This window comes from Manis pentadactyla, chromosome 1, assembly GCF_030020395.1.
Source record: "Manis pentadactyla isolate mManPen7 chromosome 1, mManPen7.hap1, whole genome shotgun sequence".
Taxonomy (NCBI): domain Eukaryota; kingdom Metazoa; phylum Chordata; class Mammalia; order Pholidota; family Manidae; genus Manis; species Manis pentadactyla.
Window position 1 is genome coordinate 188,651,322 of NC_080019.1, and position 18,086 is coordinate 188,669,407.

General features: G+C 43.4%; 1 protein-coding gene across 4 annotated transcripts in view; it reads left to right on the plus strand.

The window, feature by feature from the left end:
* The window catches only part of DOP1B (DOP1 leucine zipper like protein B), a 98,559-nt gene that overhangs the window by 4,940 nt on the left and 75,533 nt on the right, over positions 1-18,086 (plus strand). For all 4 annotated transcript variants that reach the window (XR_005027491.2, XM_036899316.2, XM_036899311.2 and 1 more), the window contains exon 2: positions 680-844. Coding sequence is in view for 3 of the 4 variants with exons in the window: in XM_036899316.2 (XP_036755211.2) it covers positions 707-844 (138 nt within the window). In the remaining variant the exon portion in view is untranslated. The remainder of the gene's footprint in view (positions 1-679; positions 845-18,086) is intronic.

Here is an 18,086-nt window from a genome sequence, read left to right on the forward strand (position 1 = left end):
AAATTAAAGCATCTATGAGAGAATATACAAGGGCAGAAGAATAAAATGATGGTTACCTGGACCCTGGCATAACCACCCTTCTCCCAGAGTCTATACTCTGAGACATAAAGCCATGGCTAGGGGAGGCCTGCTGGATGACTGGAGCTTTGTAACTGAATGAGCATGTGGTGGATTTCTGACAGCACTGCTGTCAAATATTACATCCATACATTCTGATGTTTTTCACCTTTTCCACCAGGCTTTCTTGTAGAATATTTCCAATCCTCTATCCTAATCTCATTGTAAAGGATTGGATTGCTAAGTAGGTTCCGGTTAAGATCATTGACCTGCTTCTCCTTAGGTCATCTGCATTCAGAATTACCAGTTGGCAGCAAGGTGTAGCTAGCTGCGTGGTAAGTTTTACTCCTAGGATTAATTTTGTCAGTTAAGGAGAAACCTAGCATTTTTGCTTCTTTCTGCGCCATCTGTTTGTCTCCCTTGGAATCCAGAAGGGCTGGAACTGTTTGCCTTTTATCTACTCTAGTGCCTGGTCCAGAAGCCTTACTAAATATTTGGATTGGATTGCCAAGTGAGTTTGTGCACAGTGGTGTTTGTGGACCTGTCTGCTCTGTAGCTCTGGGCTAGGAATGATTTATGTCCTTGAATAGCTGCCTCATTTATTTTTTTGATTCACTTTTAGATACTTTCTCTGCTGTGAGAATGTAAAATGGATCCAGAAGAGCAGGAGCTATTAAATGATTACAGATACAGAAATTACTCTTCAGTGATTGAAAAGGCCTTAAGAAACTTTGAGTCCTCGAGTGAATGGGCAGATCTCATATCTTCCCTGGGCAAGCTCAACAAGGTATGTGGGCATAGAGTATCTGGATTGTGTTGAGTTGGGGACACAGCTGTCTTTATTATTTCAAGGCATTGTGTTTTTATTATTATTACATTACATGCTGATTATAACAAACAGAAAATGCAGATAAGAAAAACCACCCATAATTCTGTCACCCAGAGTTATATTGTTCACTTATCAGTGTACGTACCTCCTTCCAGCTTTTTTTTTTTTCCTGAGCATAGAACTATAGTGTGGATACTATTCATGGGATAGCTGAAAAGTCTTTTTCTCAACAGTGTTTAGGGCTAAAGAAGATAAATGTAAAACTTGCCCAATCACTTATTCAAAGATGAATTGTTCTTCATGTACTGCTTAGGATTTTTATGGCTTTTTCGTCTTTGGTCTACCTTTTTGACCATTCTACTGTTGATTGGTAACCCTGGAAGAAGAAAGGTGGAAGTAAATGATGAAATCTGCCCAGAAACTGTGTGTGTGGACAAGAAGAAAGGGGTCTGGTCTAGGAAGACCACAGGTCATATGCAGGCTTGACCTTGTGTTCTGTAGGTGGGAACATGGTGCTTTCCCATCCTGCCCAGAAGGAAGATGACGCAGTAGTGCCCAGGCCCTCAGATGACCACTGAGACTTGTAGGTAGAAGATATCTGGGCTCGGAGAAGCTGCTGCCAGCTCTGTTGCCATTTGGCCATGGTTTCTGGTTCTGATACCTGACTTTGGACCCCAGGTGCTCTGTGGGAGTTGGGAGATGCCCAGTCCTACTTTGCAGATCTGCACTCCCCAGGTCACATGCATCAGGGAACTCCAACAAACCTCCCTAAAGAGAAAGAACATCTCCATTTGCCTCTTCCAGGAACAGGGGTATTGGGGGAGTGAAGAATGCCCAGCAGCCTGACCAAGGTGCAGGGCCTGGGCAGCAGTCCAGCACCAACCTCCAGCCCTCACAGATGGCACAGTGGAGACAGGCACTTGTTACAGGTAGTGGCCAGGAAACTGCACGGCCTCTTGCAAGGTATATTTACAATATGTGAACATCACGGCTGGGTGCTGGCCCGGAATTTTTACATACAGGTTCTGTACATATTCTGGTTACTAGGCCTTTGTTGGATATATGACTTGCTAATATATTTTTTCCCATTTGGATTGTCCTTTCACTTTTTTGATAGTACCTTTAATGCACAAAAGTTTTTAGTTTTGATGAAGTTCAATTTATTTTTTTCTTTTGTTGTTTATGTTTTTCGTGTCATATCTAAGAAACCACTGTCAAATCCAAGATCATGAAGATTAGCACTGTGTTTTCTTCTTAGAGTTTTATAGGTTTAGCTCTTACATTTAGGTCTTGGATCCATTTTGAGTTCATTTTTGTACATGGTGTGGGATAGGGCTCCAAGTTCATTCTTTTTACATGTGGAAATCCAGTGTCCAACACCGTCTACTGAAGAGACTGTTCTTTTCAAGGGTTTTGGAAACCTTGTTGAAAATTAATTGATCATTGATAGATGGGTTTGGTTCTGGACTTTGTTTTCCATTGATCTATATGTCTAAGCTTATACTAGTACCACACATATTTTGATTATTGTAGCTTTGTAGTAAGTTTTGAAATGGGGAAGTGAGAGTCTTCAGCTTCATTGTTCATTTCAGAATTGATCTGGTTATTCTGGATCCCTTGAAATTCCACATGACTTTTAGGGTCACCTTGTCAACTTCTGCAGAAAAAGCCAACTGTAATTTTGACAGGGATTGCATTGAACCTGTAAACTGCTTTGGGGAGTATTGCCATGTTAATAATATTAAATCTTATAATCCCATGAACACATTTCTATTTACTTAGGGGCACACACATTTTGAGCTAGGTAAAATGATAAACTTGGTAAGTGCAAGTTTCTCAGACAATGAGGTACTGTTGAACAGGCTTTGTTTTCATATGTCTGAAAAAATTCCTAACATATTTAATCATTTTAAACACCTTTTAAAATGCAGGTTTTCAAGTCTAGTTGAACTCTTTGTTAGGGGTGCTTTTAAAGCATTGGCCATTCATCATTCAGTAGCTGTGTGGGCTCCCACAACCTGCCCGAAGTGCTCTAGGTATCGGGGTACAGTGGAGAACAAAACCAAAAAGACCCTGCCCACCTGGGGAGGCCAGGTGACAAATTATACAGGTTGTTTGATAGTGATGAGTGTTGTGGGAGCAGTAAAGGGAGGAGGCAGGAGTGTTTGGGGGGACAGTGAGGTATTGAATGGGGTCATCCAGGAAGGCCTCCCTGAGAATGTGCCATTTGGCCAAGTGCAGAGGCTCAGGTGTATTTGAGGCCCTGAGGTTATCACAAAGCAAGCAAGAGATGGGAAGAGCTGAGGAGATGAGGCCGCAGAGGCCAGGAGTAGGAAGGGCGTCTGATCTTGTGTATCCTTTAAAACTGGAATCCGACAGTGGCTGCTAAGTTAAGGGGATCCCTGGAAGGAGCTGAGCAGCGTGGCATGGCCTGGCTCCCCTTTTATGCTGGAACCATTTCCAGCTGTTCTACTGGGGGTAGAAAAGAGGGGTGGGGGTTGGGCAAGGCAGAAGCAGGGAGACCGTACAGGAGCTGTTGCTATATCGTAGATGGGCCAGTGGAGAAGTGTTTGGACTCTGAATATTCTTTAACATTATAGTTGACAGGATTTACTTGTGGATCAGATGTGGATATAAGAGAAAAAGAGGAGTCCAGTATGACTGGCAGGTTTTCTCCCAGATTTTCAGCTTCAGAAGCTGCAGGGATGCGATAGGGAGGCTGGAGAAGGGCCAGCTCCTCGGGGTGGGCAGGAGGATTGGGGGCTCACTTTGCGACAGTTAGTTCGAGGCATCTGGTAGGTGTCCTAGTGTTATGTCTGTACACAGTTGGGCAGGAGTCGGATAAAAGACAATTTTTTGTTACAGATGTTACTCAATTCCATGTACTCCCACCGCTATGTCCTCCTTGCTCAAGCTTCCTGTTCTCTGCTGCTGTGATTAGGCGATGAGAGCAGCCCCTTTAGAAAATGTGCAAGATATGGTGGGATGAGGGTGATACTGTCCATCCCTACCTCAGTGCTGTCTGTGATGGCTGACTTTCTTAGGGCGCATACTGTGTGCTGAGGATTTGGTGGGCGTTATTGTAGAATACTGATAGCATGTCTTGAGATTGGTCTTAGACTGGCAGCTTGATGGAGATCATAGCCAGCAAGTGGCCATGGGTCAAATCCTGGCTCCTGGCTCCAAAGCCCGTGCTCTTGAGCTTTTTGCCTGTCATTATCTTTATGGCTCGCCTAAGGGTACAGGAATATCCCTCTTGGCTGTTGGGGGCCCTGTCTTTGTTACCCAAATGAGGGAGGTGCAACTATCATCCTGCCCGCTGTCATATGGTTACTAAGTGGATGTGCTGGGTTGAACTTTGATCTCCAAAAAAGATATGCTGATGTCCTAAACCACAGTATCTCAGTGTGACCTATTTGAGGATCACATCTTTACAGAGGTAATCAAGTTAAAATGAAATCTTTAGATTCAGGCTAAGATGGCTCTGTTAATGTAACATTTTAGTTGTGCAGAGGCCTAAATGCAGCAAGTGATTGGCAGGGGCTCATTTGGGGCATGGGCCTACAGTAGGGGGCATGGCTGGGGTGGAGAGGTGATTGGAGACAAGGGAGGAGAGGCAGCGAGGGCAGATCTCAGGGTTTTGTTCTGCAAGGGAGGGCAAGCCATTGGGCTTCCAGGAAGGGTGTGAGCTTCCAGGAAGGGTGACCGCTCCCTTACCTGCTAGAAGAATCCCTCAGGCTGATGTGTGGTGAGTGAGCCCCCCTGGGGAACCTGCTGGGGTGGCAGTGCACAGCTTTAGCACCCAGATCCGGGTTACCAGATGTGGAGGGTTTGGGAAAGTGCCGGAGAGAACAAGCTCCGGCAGCATTAGAGGTTACTAAAGAGACTTGAAACTTCTGCATTCGGGGATACTTGACAGGAGTTGGTGTGAATAAGGAGTGTTCTTAAGGCTCAAGTATTGCTCAGATTTCTTGGACTCGTGCATGTACACAAAAATTCAGTGAGTAAATTAGTAATGAATTAGTAAAAAAAATCTTTATAATGCAAATAGACATTACAGTATGCAAAGGATAGGTCAAGATGCTTTCTAACTGAGGTAGATGTTTGCAAGTTATAAAACATAAACCGTAGACTCAGAGCACAAGGCTCATAGCTCAACTCTTGACAAATGAGAAAATGACCTCAAGAGGTCTTGGTTTGTCAGTCTGTCTATATGCGTGTTCTAATTGTGTCATTTTTTAAACTTTCTAAACTTACAGTATCACTTTTAGCATTTTTCTGTATTAGAGAAAAGTTGGTATTTTATAATTTTTAGTATATCAACCTGAATAGGGTAAATTTTGCTTGTTTACCTGACTTTAAGTCATCATCTTTCATTGCTTATTTTTAGATAAATTTTAATCAGCAAGTGCATTTTGAGCCCTTATGAACCCAATCACTGTGTCAAGCCTGGATTACAACTTTAATTATGGAAACAAAGGATAGTAGAAATGAATAAACTCTGTACATTTAAAAACTTACCACTTTTTAGAAAACATCATAATTGTCGTAAATGCACCACCTTTTCATGCTGCTTTTTATTTCACACCTTCCTTTTTCACAAATTGCCAGAAAGCCGGTTACATGAATAGCATGAAAAATAGAAGGCCTTGGGAGTCATTAAATGTTTTAACTTCTAAAGTCTTACCACTTAATTACAAACACCTCCTTTATAAAGCAGAGCCTCCTGACTCTGGTATTTCAGGATTAGTGCTGTGGTATCGTGGGGGCACAGGCTGGAGCCCGGGGACCGGGTGACCTGTTCTGGCCCTTCACAGATCAGCTCCAAGACCTCTTCTACCTAAAAACTTGATGGGTATGAACTGGATCCTGATCTGTACCCTAGCCCTAATCAGCCACTTTTCTCTATTAAATAGCATTAGTCTGAGTAAAGCCTCATTAGTGTGGGGTCCATATTCTTTTTTTTTTTTTTAAGGGGAGGAATGTCTAATATTTAATTTTAAGTTGTTATTATCATGATTGCATAAACCAACCTCCCTCTGTACAGTTCTTCAATGTTCAGTAAAATCTGCTATATCACTGTATTTATTTCCTGAGTCTTCTGTAAAAAAGTATCACAAAATTGCTGGCTTAAACAACAGAAATCTCTTGTCTTACAATTCTGAAAGCTTGAAGTCTGAAATCAAGGTGTTATAGCAGGATTGATTTCTTCAAAATGTCATGAAGTGAAATCGGTTCCATGCTCCTCCCTTAGCCTCTGGTAACTTCAGACGTACTTTGGCTTGTAGGCGGTGGTCTTCCTTTGTCTTCACATCATTTCCCTTCTATGTGTCTCTGTGTGCCCAAATATCTCATTTTTATAAGGACAGAGTCATATTGGATCAGGGCCTACCCTAATGACCTTAAATGAACTTAATAATCTGCAAAGACTTTATTTTCAAATAAGGTCTTTTTTTTTTTTTTTCCACCACTGAATTTTTTTTTTAATTTTTTATTAAGGTCTGATTGATACACACTCTTATGAAGGTTTCACATGAAAAAACAATGTGGTTACTACATTTATCCATATTATCAATTCCCCACCCATACCCCAATGCAGTCACTGTCCATCAGTGCAGCAAGTTGCCAGAGATCCACTATGTCCCTTCTCTGTGATACACTGTTCTCCCCGTGATCCCCACACCATGTGTACTAAACACAATGGGGTCCATATTCTTTTGCTAGGACTGCTGTAATGAAATACTACAGACTGGGTGACTTAACAGAAATTAACTGTCTTACAGATCTGGAGGCTGGAAATCCAAGATCAAGGTGTTGGCAGTTTGGTTTCTCCTGATGCCTCTCTCCTGGGCTTGCATCTAGATGGCTGCCTCCTCCTCCTCCTCCTCCTCTCCCCCTCCCCCCCATAGTCATCCTTCTGTGTGTGTGTGTGTGTGTGTGTGTGTGTGTGTGTGTGTGTCCCCATCTCCTTGTCTAATAAGGACATCAGCCATACTGGACACCACCACCTATATGATCTCACTGGACCTTAATCACCTCTTTAAAGGCCTGTTTCCAAATGCATTCACATTCTGAGGTTTTGGGGCTTAAAGTCTCAGCATGTGAATCTGGGGGAGACAATTCAACCCATAACAGAAACTCTGTGTATGAATTGAGGTGCTCAGTCTCCATGATCCTGGTTCTACTTTGTCACCTCTCTTTTGGGGCCCCTCAGTTGGGGGCAGTTATTTTAGTCATTTCCCAGCATCCTTCTACTGTTGTCCGAGGCAGTGACCCTGATGGTGGAAGTGGTCAGGTAAGTGTTTTGGTTGCAGGAAAGATGTGGGCCTGGAGGCCTCCTGAAGAGATCAGACTGAAAGGAGATCGTTGGCAGTTATTGACTCTTCTTGCTTGTAAGGTAGATCCTGTCCCTCTGCAGGAGACTGATAGGCCCAGGCCCAGCTGCTTCTGGCAGCATGTTCTGATTTCTTTTTGGCACTGGAACTTAGAAGATGCAGCTGACAGAACATCCTAATGTGTGGCAAGGACTGCCGAATCCTTTGCCGCTGTTGTGGCCTTCTTTTGGTGGGTGACACATTGGGGCTCAGATGGTGTTATTGCTTTTTATGCTATGGCAGGTTATGCAGAAGGGGCTGAGAATTGGCAAAGGCGTTGCTGATTCAGGCTGTGAGCGCTGCTGCGAGCACCGTAAAGCTGACGAGGTCCTTTTGGAAAGAGCACTTCTCATTGCTGAAATCAGGAGTCTGGTACCCTTTCAATAATTTATAGCTAGGATATAGTCTTATTTATTTTGCATGTGAACAAAGGGTATTTTTGCTATTCTTCTTTCAGATCTGCTAAAGGGATGGAAATAGTCCATATAAATTATTCCTGCTGTGATCCAATGACAAAAAGCTCACCTAGTGGAATTGAGTTTATGGATAAGGGAAAGGGCTTGTGGTCCATTTACATTTTAATCAATTCTACTAAGACAGTTATGAAACTAGAAACTTCACATCAGGCCATGCTAAGGAAGGTGCTAATGTACTGAGTTATGTGTCTCCCCCTTCCCGACCAAGTTCACATTTTGGAGCCCTAATCCCCCATGTGACTGTATCAGGAGAATAGGGTCTTCAGAGGTAATTATGATTAAAAGAGGTCATAAGGGTGGGCCCCAATCTGATAGGACTGCAGCCTTATGAGGAGGGGGAGGCCTGTGTCTATTTCAGAAATTGTCTACCATTTCCAGGAGGTTTTCTTCCAGATGAACTTCAGAATCATTGTGAAGTTCAAAAAAAAAATTCTTTTAGGGCTTGATTGGCAGGAAGTAATAATTATAGAATACTTTGGGAAGAAGTGACATCTTGACACATTTGGGCCCTCCCACATGGGAATGTGGCAGTTCCCTTCATTAATTACAAAGTATTCATTATGTCCCTAAGAATTTAATCATTCTTTTTGCATAAGTTCTTCCTGTTTCTGAAATGCATTTGATATTTTAGACATGTATTCTTGCTATTATGAATGGGATTCTTTTCTGCTATGTTTTAACTGGTTATCAGATGTGGAAAACCAGCTTAGTGAATTTATTTCTAAGTAATTTTTGCAGCTAATTCTTTTGAGTTCTTCAGGTAGAGAGGCATATATAGCATCAACCAATACTGAATCTGGGGGGGTTTTCCCAGTATTTTGCTGGCATTTTTTTTGAAACAGTATTAAATAATGTTGATACTCCCAGTGTATTAGTTACAGTAATGTTAGCTGCTATAATAAGGAAGTCCAGAAATGCAGTGCCACCAATAAGACGGAAATTTCTCACTCATGTATCAGTTGAGCATGGTGCTGCGGATTGGGCAGCTCTGTACCACGTGGTCATTCTGGAGACTCAAGCCATGGACTCTGCCTTAAACACATGGCTTCCAGAGTTACTCTGTTCACTGCCATTCTGCCCCACAGGAAGAGGGAAGAGCACATAGCATGCATAGGCCTTAGTGGCACGTGTTACCGTCTACTCACATCTTCAAAGGAGAAAAATATCCCCTGGCTGAGTAGCCATGGCCTAGCTACAACCCTTAGCCCAGAAAGGGAGAGTCGTTGCCCTCCCTACCTTACACAGCACGCACTGCATTCGTGAGAGTGTCACCATTATCTCCATCCTGCATGTCCATCTCATCAAGGGTCACTTTATTCCTTACGTACTAACCTTAATAACTTCTTATCTTTATATGGCAAGAAACAGATGTCATTTCATTACCTGATCAGTTTGTAAAATGTTGAATTGCTTTTTTCCAAACAGCCCAGTTCTGCCTTACATTTTACTCGTGTACTTCTGGTGATTATTGTGCTTAAGCCATATTCTCCAAACACCTGAGATATGCCTTGGAAGTAAACATGTTGGAAGGTGTGCTAATTCAGATGTGAAGTGAAGGAAGGAACACTGGGCTCACAGGTACATGTTCAGGCTAACCACTTACTTCGGAGATAGGGACCGATGTGCTGGCTGCCCACACAGCCATTCACCCTTTCCTGCTTGTCAGAAGAAACCACTTGTGTCTAGGGATCAAGAGGGATGTGCTGCAGCCTTATCTCCCAGCCTCAGCTTAAATGTTATTGTTCTGGGACTTCATCCTAGTAATGCTGTTTTCCTTGGCAGGAATTAATTTGGACATTTGGACGTGCGTATGTGACTTTCTCTGACCCATGAGGTGTGGCCGGCCAGCTTCTGGAAGGGATTTCCTTCTAATACAGAGAGCAGGAAGGAACAAACACTAGGTTTTGTTTTGGTTTTTGTATTAAGACTCTGTCCCCAAGGTGTTCTTTTTTTTTTTTTTCCTCCTCTAGTTGTGTGAGAATTTAATGCCTGATGTATGGCAGACATCTGAGGCCAGGACAGAAAAAGGCAGAGGATAACCTCCCTCCCTCACTGTTGAGAGCATGAAAAGGCCCAGGTCCTTTTAGGGGGTCACTGAGCCCTTGCATTAAGCACCTGCAGAAATGTGCTCCTCTGGACCAGAGTCCCTCAGCCACGGTGCTGTGGGCCTTCTGTGATGGGGGTAGGGATGGGAGGAGGCTGTCCTGTGCACTGTGGATGTTTATTAGCATCCTCGCCTGTGTCCGCCAGATCCCAGGAGAACTCCCCTCCCCGACTAACACCTAAAATGTCTCCAGACATTGCCAAATGTCCCTGGGGCCAAAATTGCCCCCCTTGAGAATCACTGCTCTAGACTTCCAGTTGTGAGATGAAGCATTTCTTCATTTAGATTTGTGTAGCTGGATGTCCTATCCTTTATAGCCAGGGCTTCGTAACTGAGCCTGCAACCCTGAACCAACCTTAACCCATGGGAGCCTGTTTCCTCTGGGCAGACACACTTGTTTCTTACAGTAAAGGTGTTTGCATGTCTTTAAAAGATGCAGGATGCCCCTTGCAGTCTGTACCCTCGCCATCTGCACTGGGTGGTTCTGGCTGGTATCAGGCTTTTAGAGAGTAACTGCAGAGGATTTTCTGTCTCCCATCTGGACAGGTCTCATCCTAAGTACAGAACCTCCATTACACTCCTGAGGAGGTTATGTTCTTTGAGCAGCTGCTTTATGCCAGCCATGCATTCTGCCTCTTGATACTGTGTCCTGGGCAGATTTATAACTGCTGGATTTTGGAGAAAAGAGCCAGCTTTGGGCTTGAATTGATCTGGAGAGAGCCAGGCTTTCATGCCTTGCTTATCCGCCCTGTGTGCTGTTAGGGGCCCCTCGGTCCCATCACTGAGAGCTAGCTTGTCCTTTAACTGTCATCTGCTTATATGCAGGTTGCTTGTCCCAGGGACAGGGAAGCAAAGCAAACGCATGGAGGAGGAGAACCAGGGCTCAGGTTCAGATCAGACTGAGCAGGCAGTCAGCATTGGACAGCTGTGTTCTTCACCTCCCAGCTTGAGGTTCTGAACTACCCTCCTTGGTGCTGCTCCTGCACAAGAGGGTCACATCCCCCAGTGCTTCTGGCGCCCTGTGCTCCTTGGGGCTGGCGAACCAGAGCGCTCTGTGAGGTGCGTCCCAGGCTCTGAAAGGCCACTCTGAACCCATTCTGCTCAACATCGAGGGTCGGGAAGTGCCGTCTTTAGAGAGGGCTGCTCTGTGCCGGACGAGATAACAGTCTCACTGGAGCATGCCAGTTCTGTTCTCCCAGGTGTGAATTTTGAAGAATATTGAGTCCTACCAGAAGAACTTTCAGAACTGAAGCCTGTTTGGGATTTGTAATGAGATTCTGTCCCCAAATGTTCTTTCTTCTCTTCTGGCTCTGACTTTAACAAGTTTGGTTTCCATAAAATAGGCTTTTGGTTTGTTTGTTAAATGTATCATTTTTATGTGGATTAAAGTAAGTTTGAAAAGCAGAAAAATAACATTTCCAGACACTGCAATGTTAAATATATCATTCTTCTGTGGATTAAAGTAAGTTTAAAGAGCAGACAAATAACATTTCCAGACACTGCATCATTTAGTATCTTAATGGTACACTTACTTTTTCTTAGATCTTCTGGTGTGTGATTATAAATTCTTTCATATGTCATTATTCTCTGCATCACGTATGTTTCAGATGTAGACTATGTTTTGAAGGGTATGTCTGCCCCATGTTCATTTTCTTTTCATGTAGCTTTGCTATAGGACCCACTTGCCTCGACCGCCTCCTGCCGTCTGACTTGTATCGGAGTCTGTTGGCCCGTAGCCTCCTAACAGGGAGTAATTCCCTCAGTGAGTCTCTGTTACATGATCATCACCCATTGTTTTTCAAACCTGTAATGCTGCAATGTTTTTCAAACCTGTAATGGGTGCCATTCAACTCCTTATACTGAATAAAGACACCGAGTGAAGCTCAGATGTGCTTGAGGCATCCTGGTTCTACATACAGTATTTAAGCTCAGCCAGTGCCAGGCAGAGTGTGCATGGTGGTCGGGGTGGGGGTGTGTGTGTGTGTAAGGGCACTGCAGTCAAAAAAGAATAAAATGTGAGTCTGGAAGCATGGGAAAAGCACTACAGCTAGGCATCAGAAGTTGCTCTGTGAGAAAACAGGAGAAACAGGCTAGAGTGGGACTGGCTTTTACAGTCTAAATGTAATCAATTCAGAAGGGGAAGAATGAAGAGCAATATTTGAGTATATGTGTTGTAGCTTGCGTTCCATGAGGTTGTGATACATGTGTTGTGTTTGAAGAAGTAGTTTTCTGACCTACTGTGCAGAATTTCAAGTCATCTTAACCAAGAGATGGGGATGGAGTCTGGTGCTCATGTCACGTGTGCATGTGTGCAAGAGTGTACACAGGCATTCGATATTAATCCTGATGCCCGGGGAAGTGGAGTGAACACCCTGAGCATTTCAGCTCCTTTGGAGTCTGACCCACACGACCTGCCAATGAGTAGGTGGGAGCTCGTGTTCTATGTGAGAAGATGGAGTGTCTGTGTGGCCAGGTGACTGTAACAGGCTGGACAGCTGGTTCCAGGCCTGGCCTGGCCCTAGTTAGTTGCCTTTGCTGTTCAGTCTGTGCTTTGTAGAGTCTCCAGTAGTGCTTATACTCAACCTTTAGTTGTACTACATGAACAGCATGTTATTTGCTCAGAAAACGTGAGTTACTATTAGCTACAATAGTAAGGTAAGGCTGATTCAAAAGAAAATAACTTTTAAGAAATTCTTAAAAGAAAAAAATGTACCTTTCTAACTGATGTGGAAGGTGGAGTTAACGAGAGAACTGTGTGCCCTGCTAGGAGCTTTCTTGCGATCTGGTTGTTGGGTAAGGGTGTCGTGACCCATGTTGAAGACTGACTGATCGGGTGCGCTGCTCTGCAGGTTTGCAGTAAGTGCTCAGCAGACGCATCAGAGTGCCATACGGTGACATTTTGACCATGACCTTTTTGAGAAAGAAGCTCTTTGTTTACAAGGAGTTGTACCTGTGTCACTCCACCAGTTAAACAAAAGCTGACCTCTCTGGTTATTTGTGAAAGCCCAACTCTCAGTCGTGGCTCGTAGCAGCCTTGGTGATGTGCCTTCTCTGCCCATCTCTTGCCATCCCCCGCCCCTCAAGCTGGCACGGTGGCCGAGCCGCTGCCCCTTCAGGTAAGGCATGCCACTCTCCGCCTTCAGTGCTTGGCCTACTTTAAGGCAGGGAAGTGCTGGCTGTTCGTCATGACTCACTGCTCTGCTTTCATTCTAAGGGCACACTGTTGGCGTCCCGTGGCAAGTATTTAATGAGTGTTCAAGCTTGCACCACCTGGTCAGTGCTACTCACTGTACAGCTTGTTTGTGTGGCAGGCAACAAACATCCTTATAAAAATGACCGACTTCCAGAAGGAAGACACGCTGGTATTTTACCATTTGCTTGATGAGAGACACACTTGTAAACTGGCTCGCTTCTGTTTCTTACAGACCTGGCATTCTGAAATGCACGCAGGAGCAGATCTGGGCTCTCTCTTCTAGAAACTTTTTAAAAATAGTATTTTATAGGCTAGACCTTTTTTTTAATTGGATGAAACTCTTTCCCCCATCCATACTGTTAAATCAGCTTTCTAGAATTTTTTAAATTGTGATAAAATCCCCATAACATAAAATTTATTGTCATAAACATTTGTTAAGTGTATTAAATTACTTTTTCAGTCCATGATCTACCCTTTTAGAATTTTTTATCATGTTTCCTACATAGAACCATTCTAAATGGTGCTGAGAGTCCTGGAGAAAATCGGGCTGGCAGATTGCATGATGTCAAAGGAAAACAAAGTGAAACACAGTCATTGTCTTGGATGGAGCAAAGCGACTTCTGGTCTCTATCTGTAAAGCCCAGGTGTACTGCAAACCTTTTTTTCCAAACTTATATTTTGTATTATTATTTTAAGGTCAAACTGCTGAGCCTATGACTACAGCAAGCTTAAAAATATTGTAATTATATCTTGATTATAGCTCAAGGAATGCTTTTAAATTAGTATAGTTCCTGAGTAAAATAAGGAAGTTTAATTTCCCATTTAATCAGTTTTTCCTTTCTGTTTATCCCTTTTCAAAGTGATTTTGAAAGCATGATCATTTTTTTTCTTCTAAATTCATCTGTTTGGAAGGCAAAATTTTGCTGATATTTATTCCATAGTTGTAGAAGAACATTTCTTTCTTTTTTTAGTGTATGTAATTTTTTTCCAGAGTTTAAACTATGTATATTATGCGTACTTGCTAGTCATTTTGCATTTCTGGTTCCTGGAAAAAATAACCCAATGAAACTTCCCTGGAAATACTAACTGAGCTTCTCTTGCTAGAGAAATGTCTTGCCCAAGTAAAGTGCCTCCTGGAGGCTGGAAAGAGAAGAGTAGCGTCAGGGTGGCCCTCCCTGATCTACACCAGCCTCCCAGCGAATGCTGGAACCAATGAAGAGGGAAGTTTTCAAGCGCTAGAAAGTGGGGCTCAGTTCGGGGTTGCTATTTTGCTAATTAAGGGTTAAAAACTCACTCTCAGGGAAGTCCCTGGGTCCCTACAGCTTCCCCGGCACCAGCAGTTGGGTGAAACACAGTGTCCGTTGCCTTTTCTTTTTTGGTGGTACAATATACCTAACATAAAACTTACCACTTTTAAACTATTTGTAAACGTACAGCTCACTGGCATTCAGTGTGTTTATACTGTGCAACCATCATATCCTCCATCTCCAGAACTTTTTCATCTTCCCAAACGGAAACTCTGTCCCCATTAAACACTAACTCCCTGTCCGCCCAGCCCCTGCCACCCACCTTTCTACTTTCTATCTCCGCTTGAGCACTCCAGGGACCTCCTGTAAGTGTAATCGTACAGTATTTGTCCTTTCATGTCTGCCTTATTTCCCTTAGTATAAATGTCTTTGGGGTTCATCTATGTTGTAGCAGGTGTCAGAATGCCCTTCCTTTTTAAGGCTAAGTAGTATTCTGTGTACAATAGACCACGTTTTGTTTATTCATATATCTCTTGATGGATGTTTGGTTGTTTGCACCTTTTCCTATTGTGAATAGTGCTGCAGTGAACATGGGTGTGCAAATATCCCTTTGAGTCCCTGCTTTCAGTTCTTGGGATGTATACCCAGAAGTGGATTGCTGGATCATTTGGTAAACAAATCAAACATTTAATTTTGTGAGGAGCCCCCACATGATTTGCACAGTGGCTGCACCATTTCTGTTCCCACCAGCAGTACACTGCACTCACTTCTGAAACCTGCAAGGCCTGGACTGCTCCGAGTGGAACGTTCTCTTTTTCAAAAGCAGCTGCAGCCATGGGCATCAGGCTGGACCCCAACCCTCCACCTTCCTGCTGAGAAGTGTCTTTGGGAGCCTCTAAATGGGCTGACCACACCAGCCAAGTACTTTGCTCATGTCCAAGGGTGTTTGAGTTGACAGCTCACAGTCAGAGAAACCTCTGCATTGTGGGTGTCTGATTAAAGAAAGCCACTGTTGCTGAGCCACAACAAGCCCTGAATCTTTGGCAGCCAGAGGGAGGGAATGAATCATTAGATAACTCACTCTCTTTAAAGTTTGCCCTGAAAGCATGGACCTGTTCCCCTTGGCCATGCCTTAGCCCTCAAGGAAACTAAAGGAAAGGCCTATAAACGTAGGATCTTGGAGAGCCAGAGTGGGAACCTTTGTGCTGGCCTTTACCACTGACCAGAGGCTCCTCCTTCCCTGGTCCTGCCCCTGAGCCTCTGCGCAAGGGGCAGGAATGGATGGTGGAGAACAGAGCACCCTTTCCTTAATGCCATCAAGGCTTGGGTTGTGTTCCCCTCAAGCACATTTTTTGAGATGCTACTTAGTGCTGCTCCCCCAGAAGGTGTTTTTAAGTAGTTTCCAGAGCCACATTTCCTGAGTGCGTTGTCACTCAGGCAGGAGGCGCTCTGTCTAGGGGTTCTGTCTCTTGTTTCCAGAAGGACTTTGAATCCACTACCTGCAAAGCATCTTCACCTGGATTTTCATCTCCAGTCTTATGACCTGCAAAATGTTTCTTTAGAAATTTTTCTTTAAATATCATTTAAGAAATAATAGCTTATTTTCCTTATAAACTTAAACATTAATTACTATTTATCTTTTACTTTGTCTTCTTAAAAGGCAAGTTCAGATTCTTTATCTCCACCTCTTAAATGCAGACTGTCCCCTTGCCTGCAGTGTCCCTTGGCATTGTCATGTTTCGGGTCTGCAGTTGATCTCACCAACACATGTACAACAGTTTGAGCTTCTCCTTTCTAACCTGATGTTATTTCTCAACTGTTATTGTTAATACAGTAACTAGTGTCCTTGTTTGCTTTTGTGACAATAAAGGGCATGATTTATACACAACTGGGTTTCCATTGATCCTTTTAAAATGTAGTGCATCTTGTTTTCATTCCTAAAGCTTGTGCTCAATTTTCAGTTTGTTGTCATAAGAGCTCATGTTTGGCATTCGCTAACTCTGTGACAGACACTGTGCTAAATTCTTTACATGTGGTGTCTCAGATGATGCTTACAAACTTTTGGGAGGCCCCATTATCTGCATTTTTGCAGATGAAACTACAGCTGGAAAGGTTAAAGAATTTGCCTGACAAGCAAATGGTGGAACTGGAATTCCAGGCTCTGACCTACAAGCTCACCTACTTAGGCTCGCATTATCACAGCTTCAGTTTGTTTGTTTAGCCTGTTTACAGGCACAATCACCATGACCTAGGCACTATGTTAGCCCCATTCTTAGCAATGAACATGATACAGAGGGGCTCAACGTCATAACTGCGCCAGGGAGCAGGCTCGCACGTTCTGTCTGGCCAAATCCTGACTCCAGATTTGATTAACTTGATCTCTGGGCGGCTCTGCTCTGCTCTTGAACCTGTGTGCTTTGATCTAAATGACCAAGCCAGTGGTGAAAAGATGGGCATTTTATGTGGTTTTGCCTTTTTTTTATCAGGAAGGAGGAGCAGCTTCTCATTTTTTTACTAGTCCATTATATCCTTTGTTCTTGCTGCTTTTCAGACCAGACAGCTTTGTTCATCACAAGGTACCTTTCCCTCGGCAGGCTCTAACTCCTGGTCTCAGACAGGCCGTGTTCACACAGATTAACATGGGCAGCATATAATGAGCAATCCATTCCACAGGAACTGGTCACAGCTTCAGTTCTTGGTTATGTTTCTCTGTGTCTTTTTTCAAATTAAACTAAGTGGGGTAACAAATTTAAGTGAGAAAGAAATACTAACCAACCCCATACATTTGAAACAAATGGTGTGGTTCATTGTAATTGCATTTAAATGGGAAGAGGTGTATCAGTCAGGATAGGTTATGCCATGGTAACAATCCCTAATGTCAGTGATTTTTTTTTTTTTTTTTTTTGCAACGTGATTGAGTTCTGCCTCTCTGGGTCAGCAAGTGGTTTCTGTTATCTGTAATTTCTCAGGGAGCCAGGCTGGGAGGGACCTCAGCTCAACCCATGTTTCCATGGTCTTAGAGGTGGAAAAAGAGAACTCAGTGAGCTCTGAATTGACTTCTAAAGCCTGTGCCAGAAGTGACACTTACTGCACTCATCTCACTGGTCAGAGTTAAGTCCTGTTGCCATGCATAGGTTCAGAAGGCAGAGAAGTGCAGTCCTGCTAAATGCCCAGCCTGAGGGAACTAAACACTTGTGTATCCCAGATGACCACCCCGGGAGATGTGTCGCATCTTTACACCTCAATGGCAGAAGTGCAGAATACACTGAGCAAAACTGAGATATGGTAGTGACTTAAAAAGCAAATGCTCTAACCTGACAGAACTTAAACTGTTAGAATGAAGAGTTAGAGTTCAGCTCTCCTACTCTTGAATCCATGGAGAATGCCCATGACCACATTATCAATAAGCAGTTGAGTCACAGACATTGTTTCCTAAAGCCATGTCTGGGACTGGCCAGGAGCTCGTACATGTTGAAGCTGGTAATGGTTGTGTTGCTGTTCCACCTGCTTTTCTGTGATGGTAAATGCCCATGATAACACGCTGCTCCTGCGCGTTCCCATGTTCATTCCTCTTGCCTTGATGTCTTGCTTGGTTCTTATCCTCTGTTACAACATGTGCTCCAGATCTCCAGATCACCTCAATTTTGACATAAGTACATTTTTAAAAACTACTTCATTGGCGTCCTTTTGTTTTAAGATATCAGACTCCTCTAAATAATGTTTTAAGGCCATTTGTGACCTCTAGCTCTGTTTTTTAAGATGCAGTTTTATTGAATTTGAGAGTTCAGTTAGCCTTCTGATGAAAA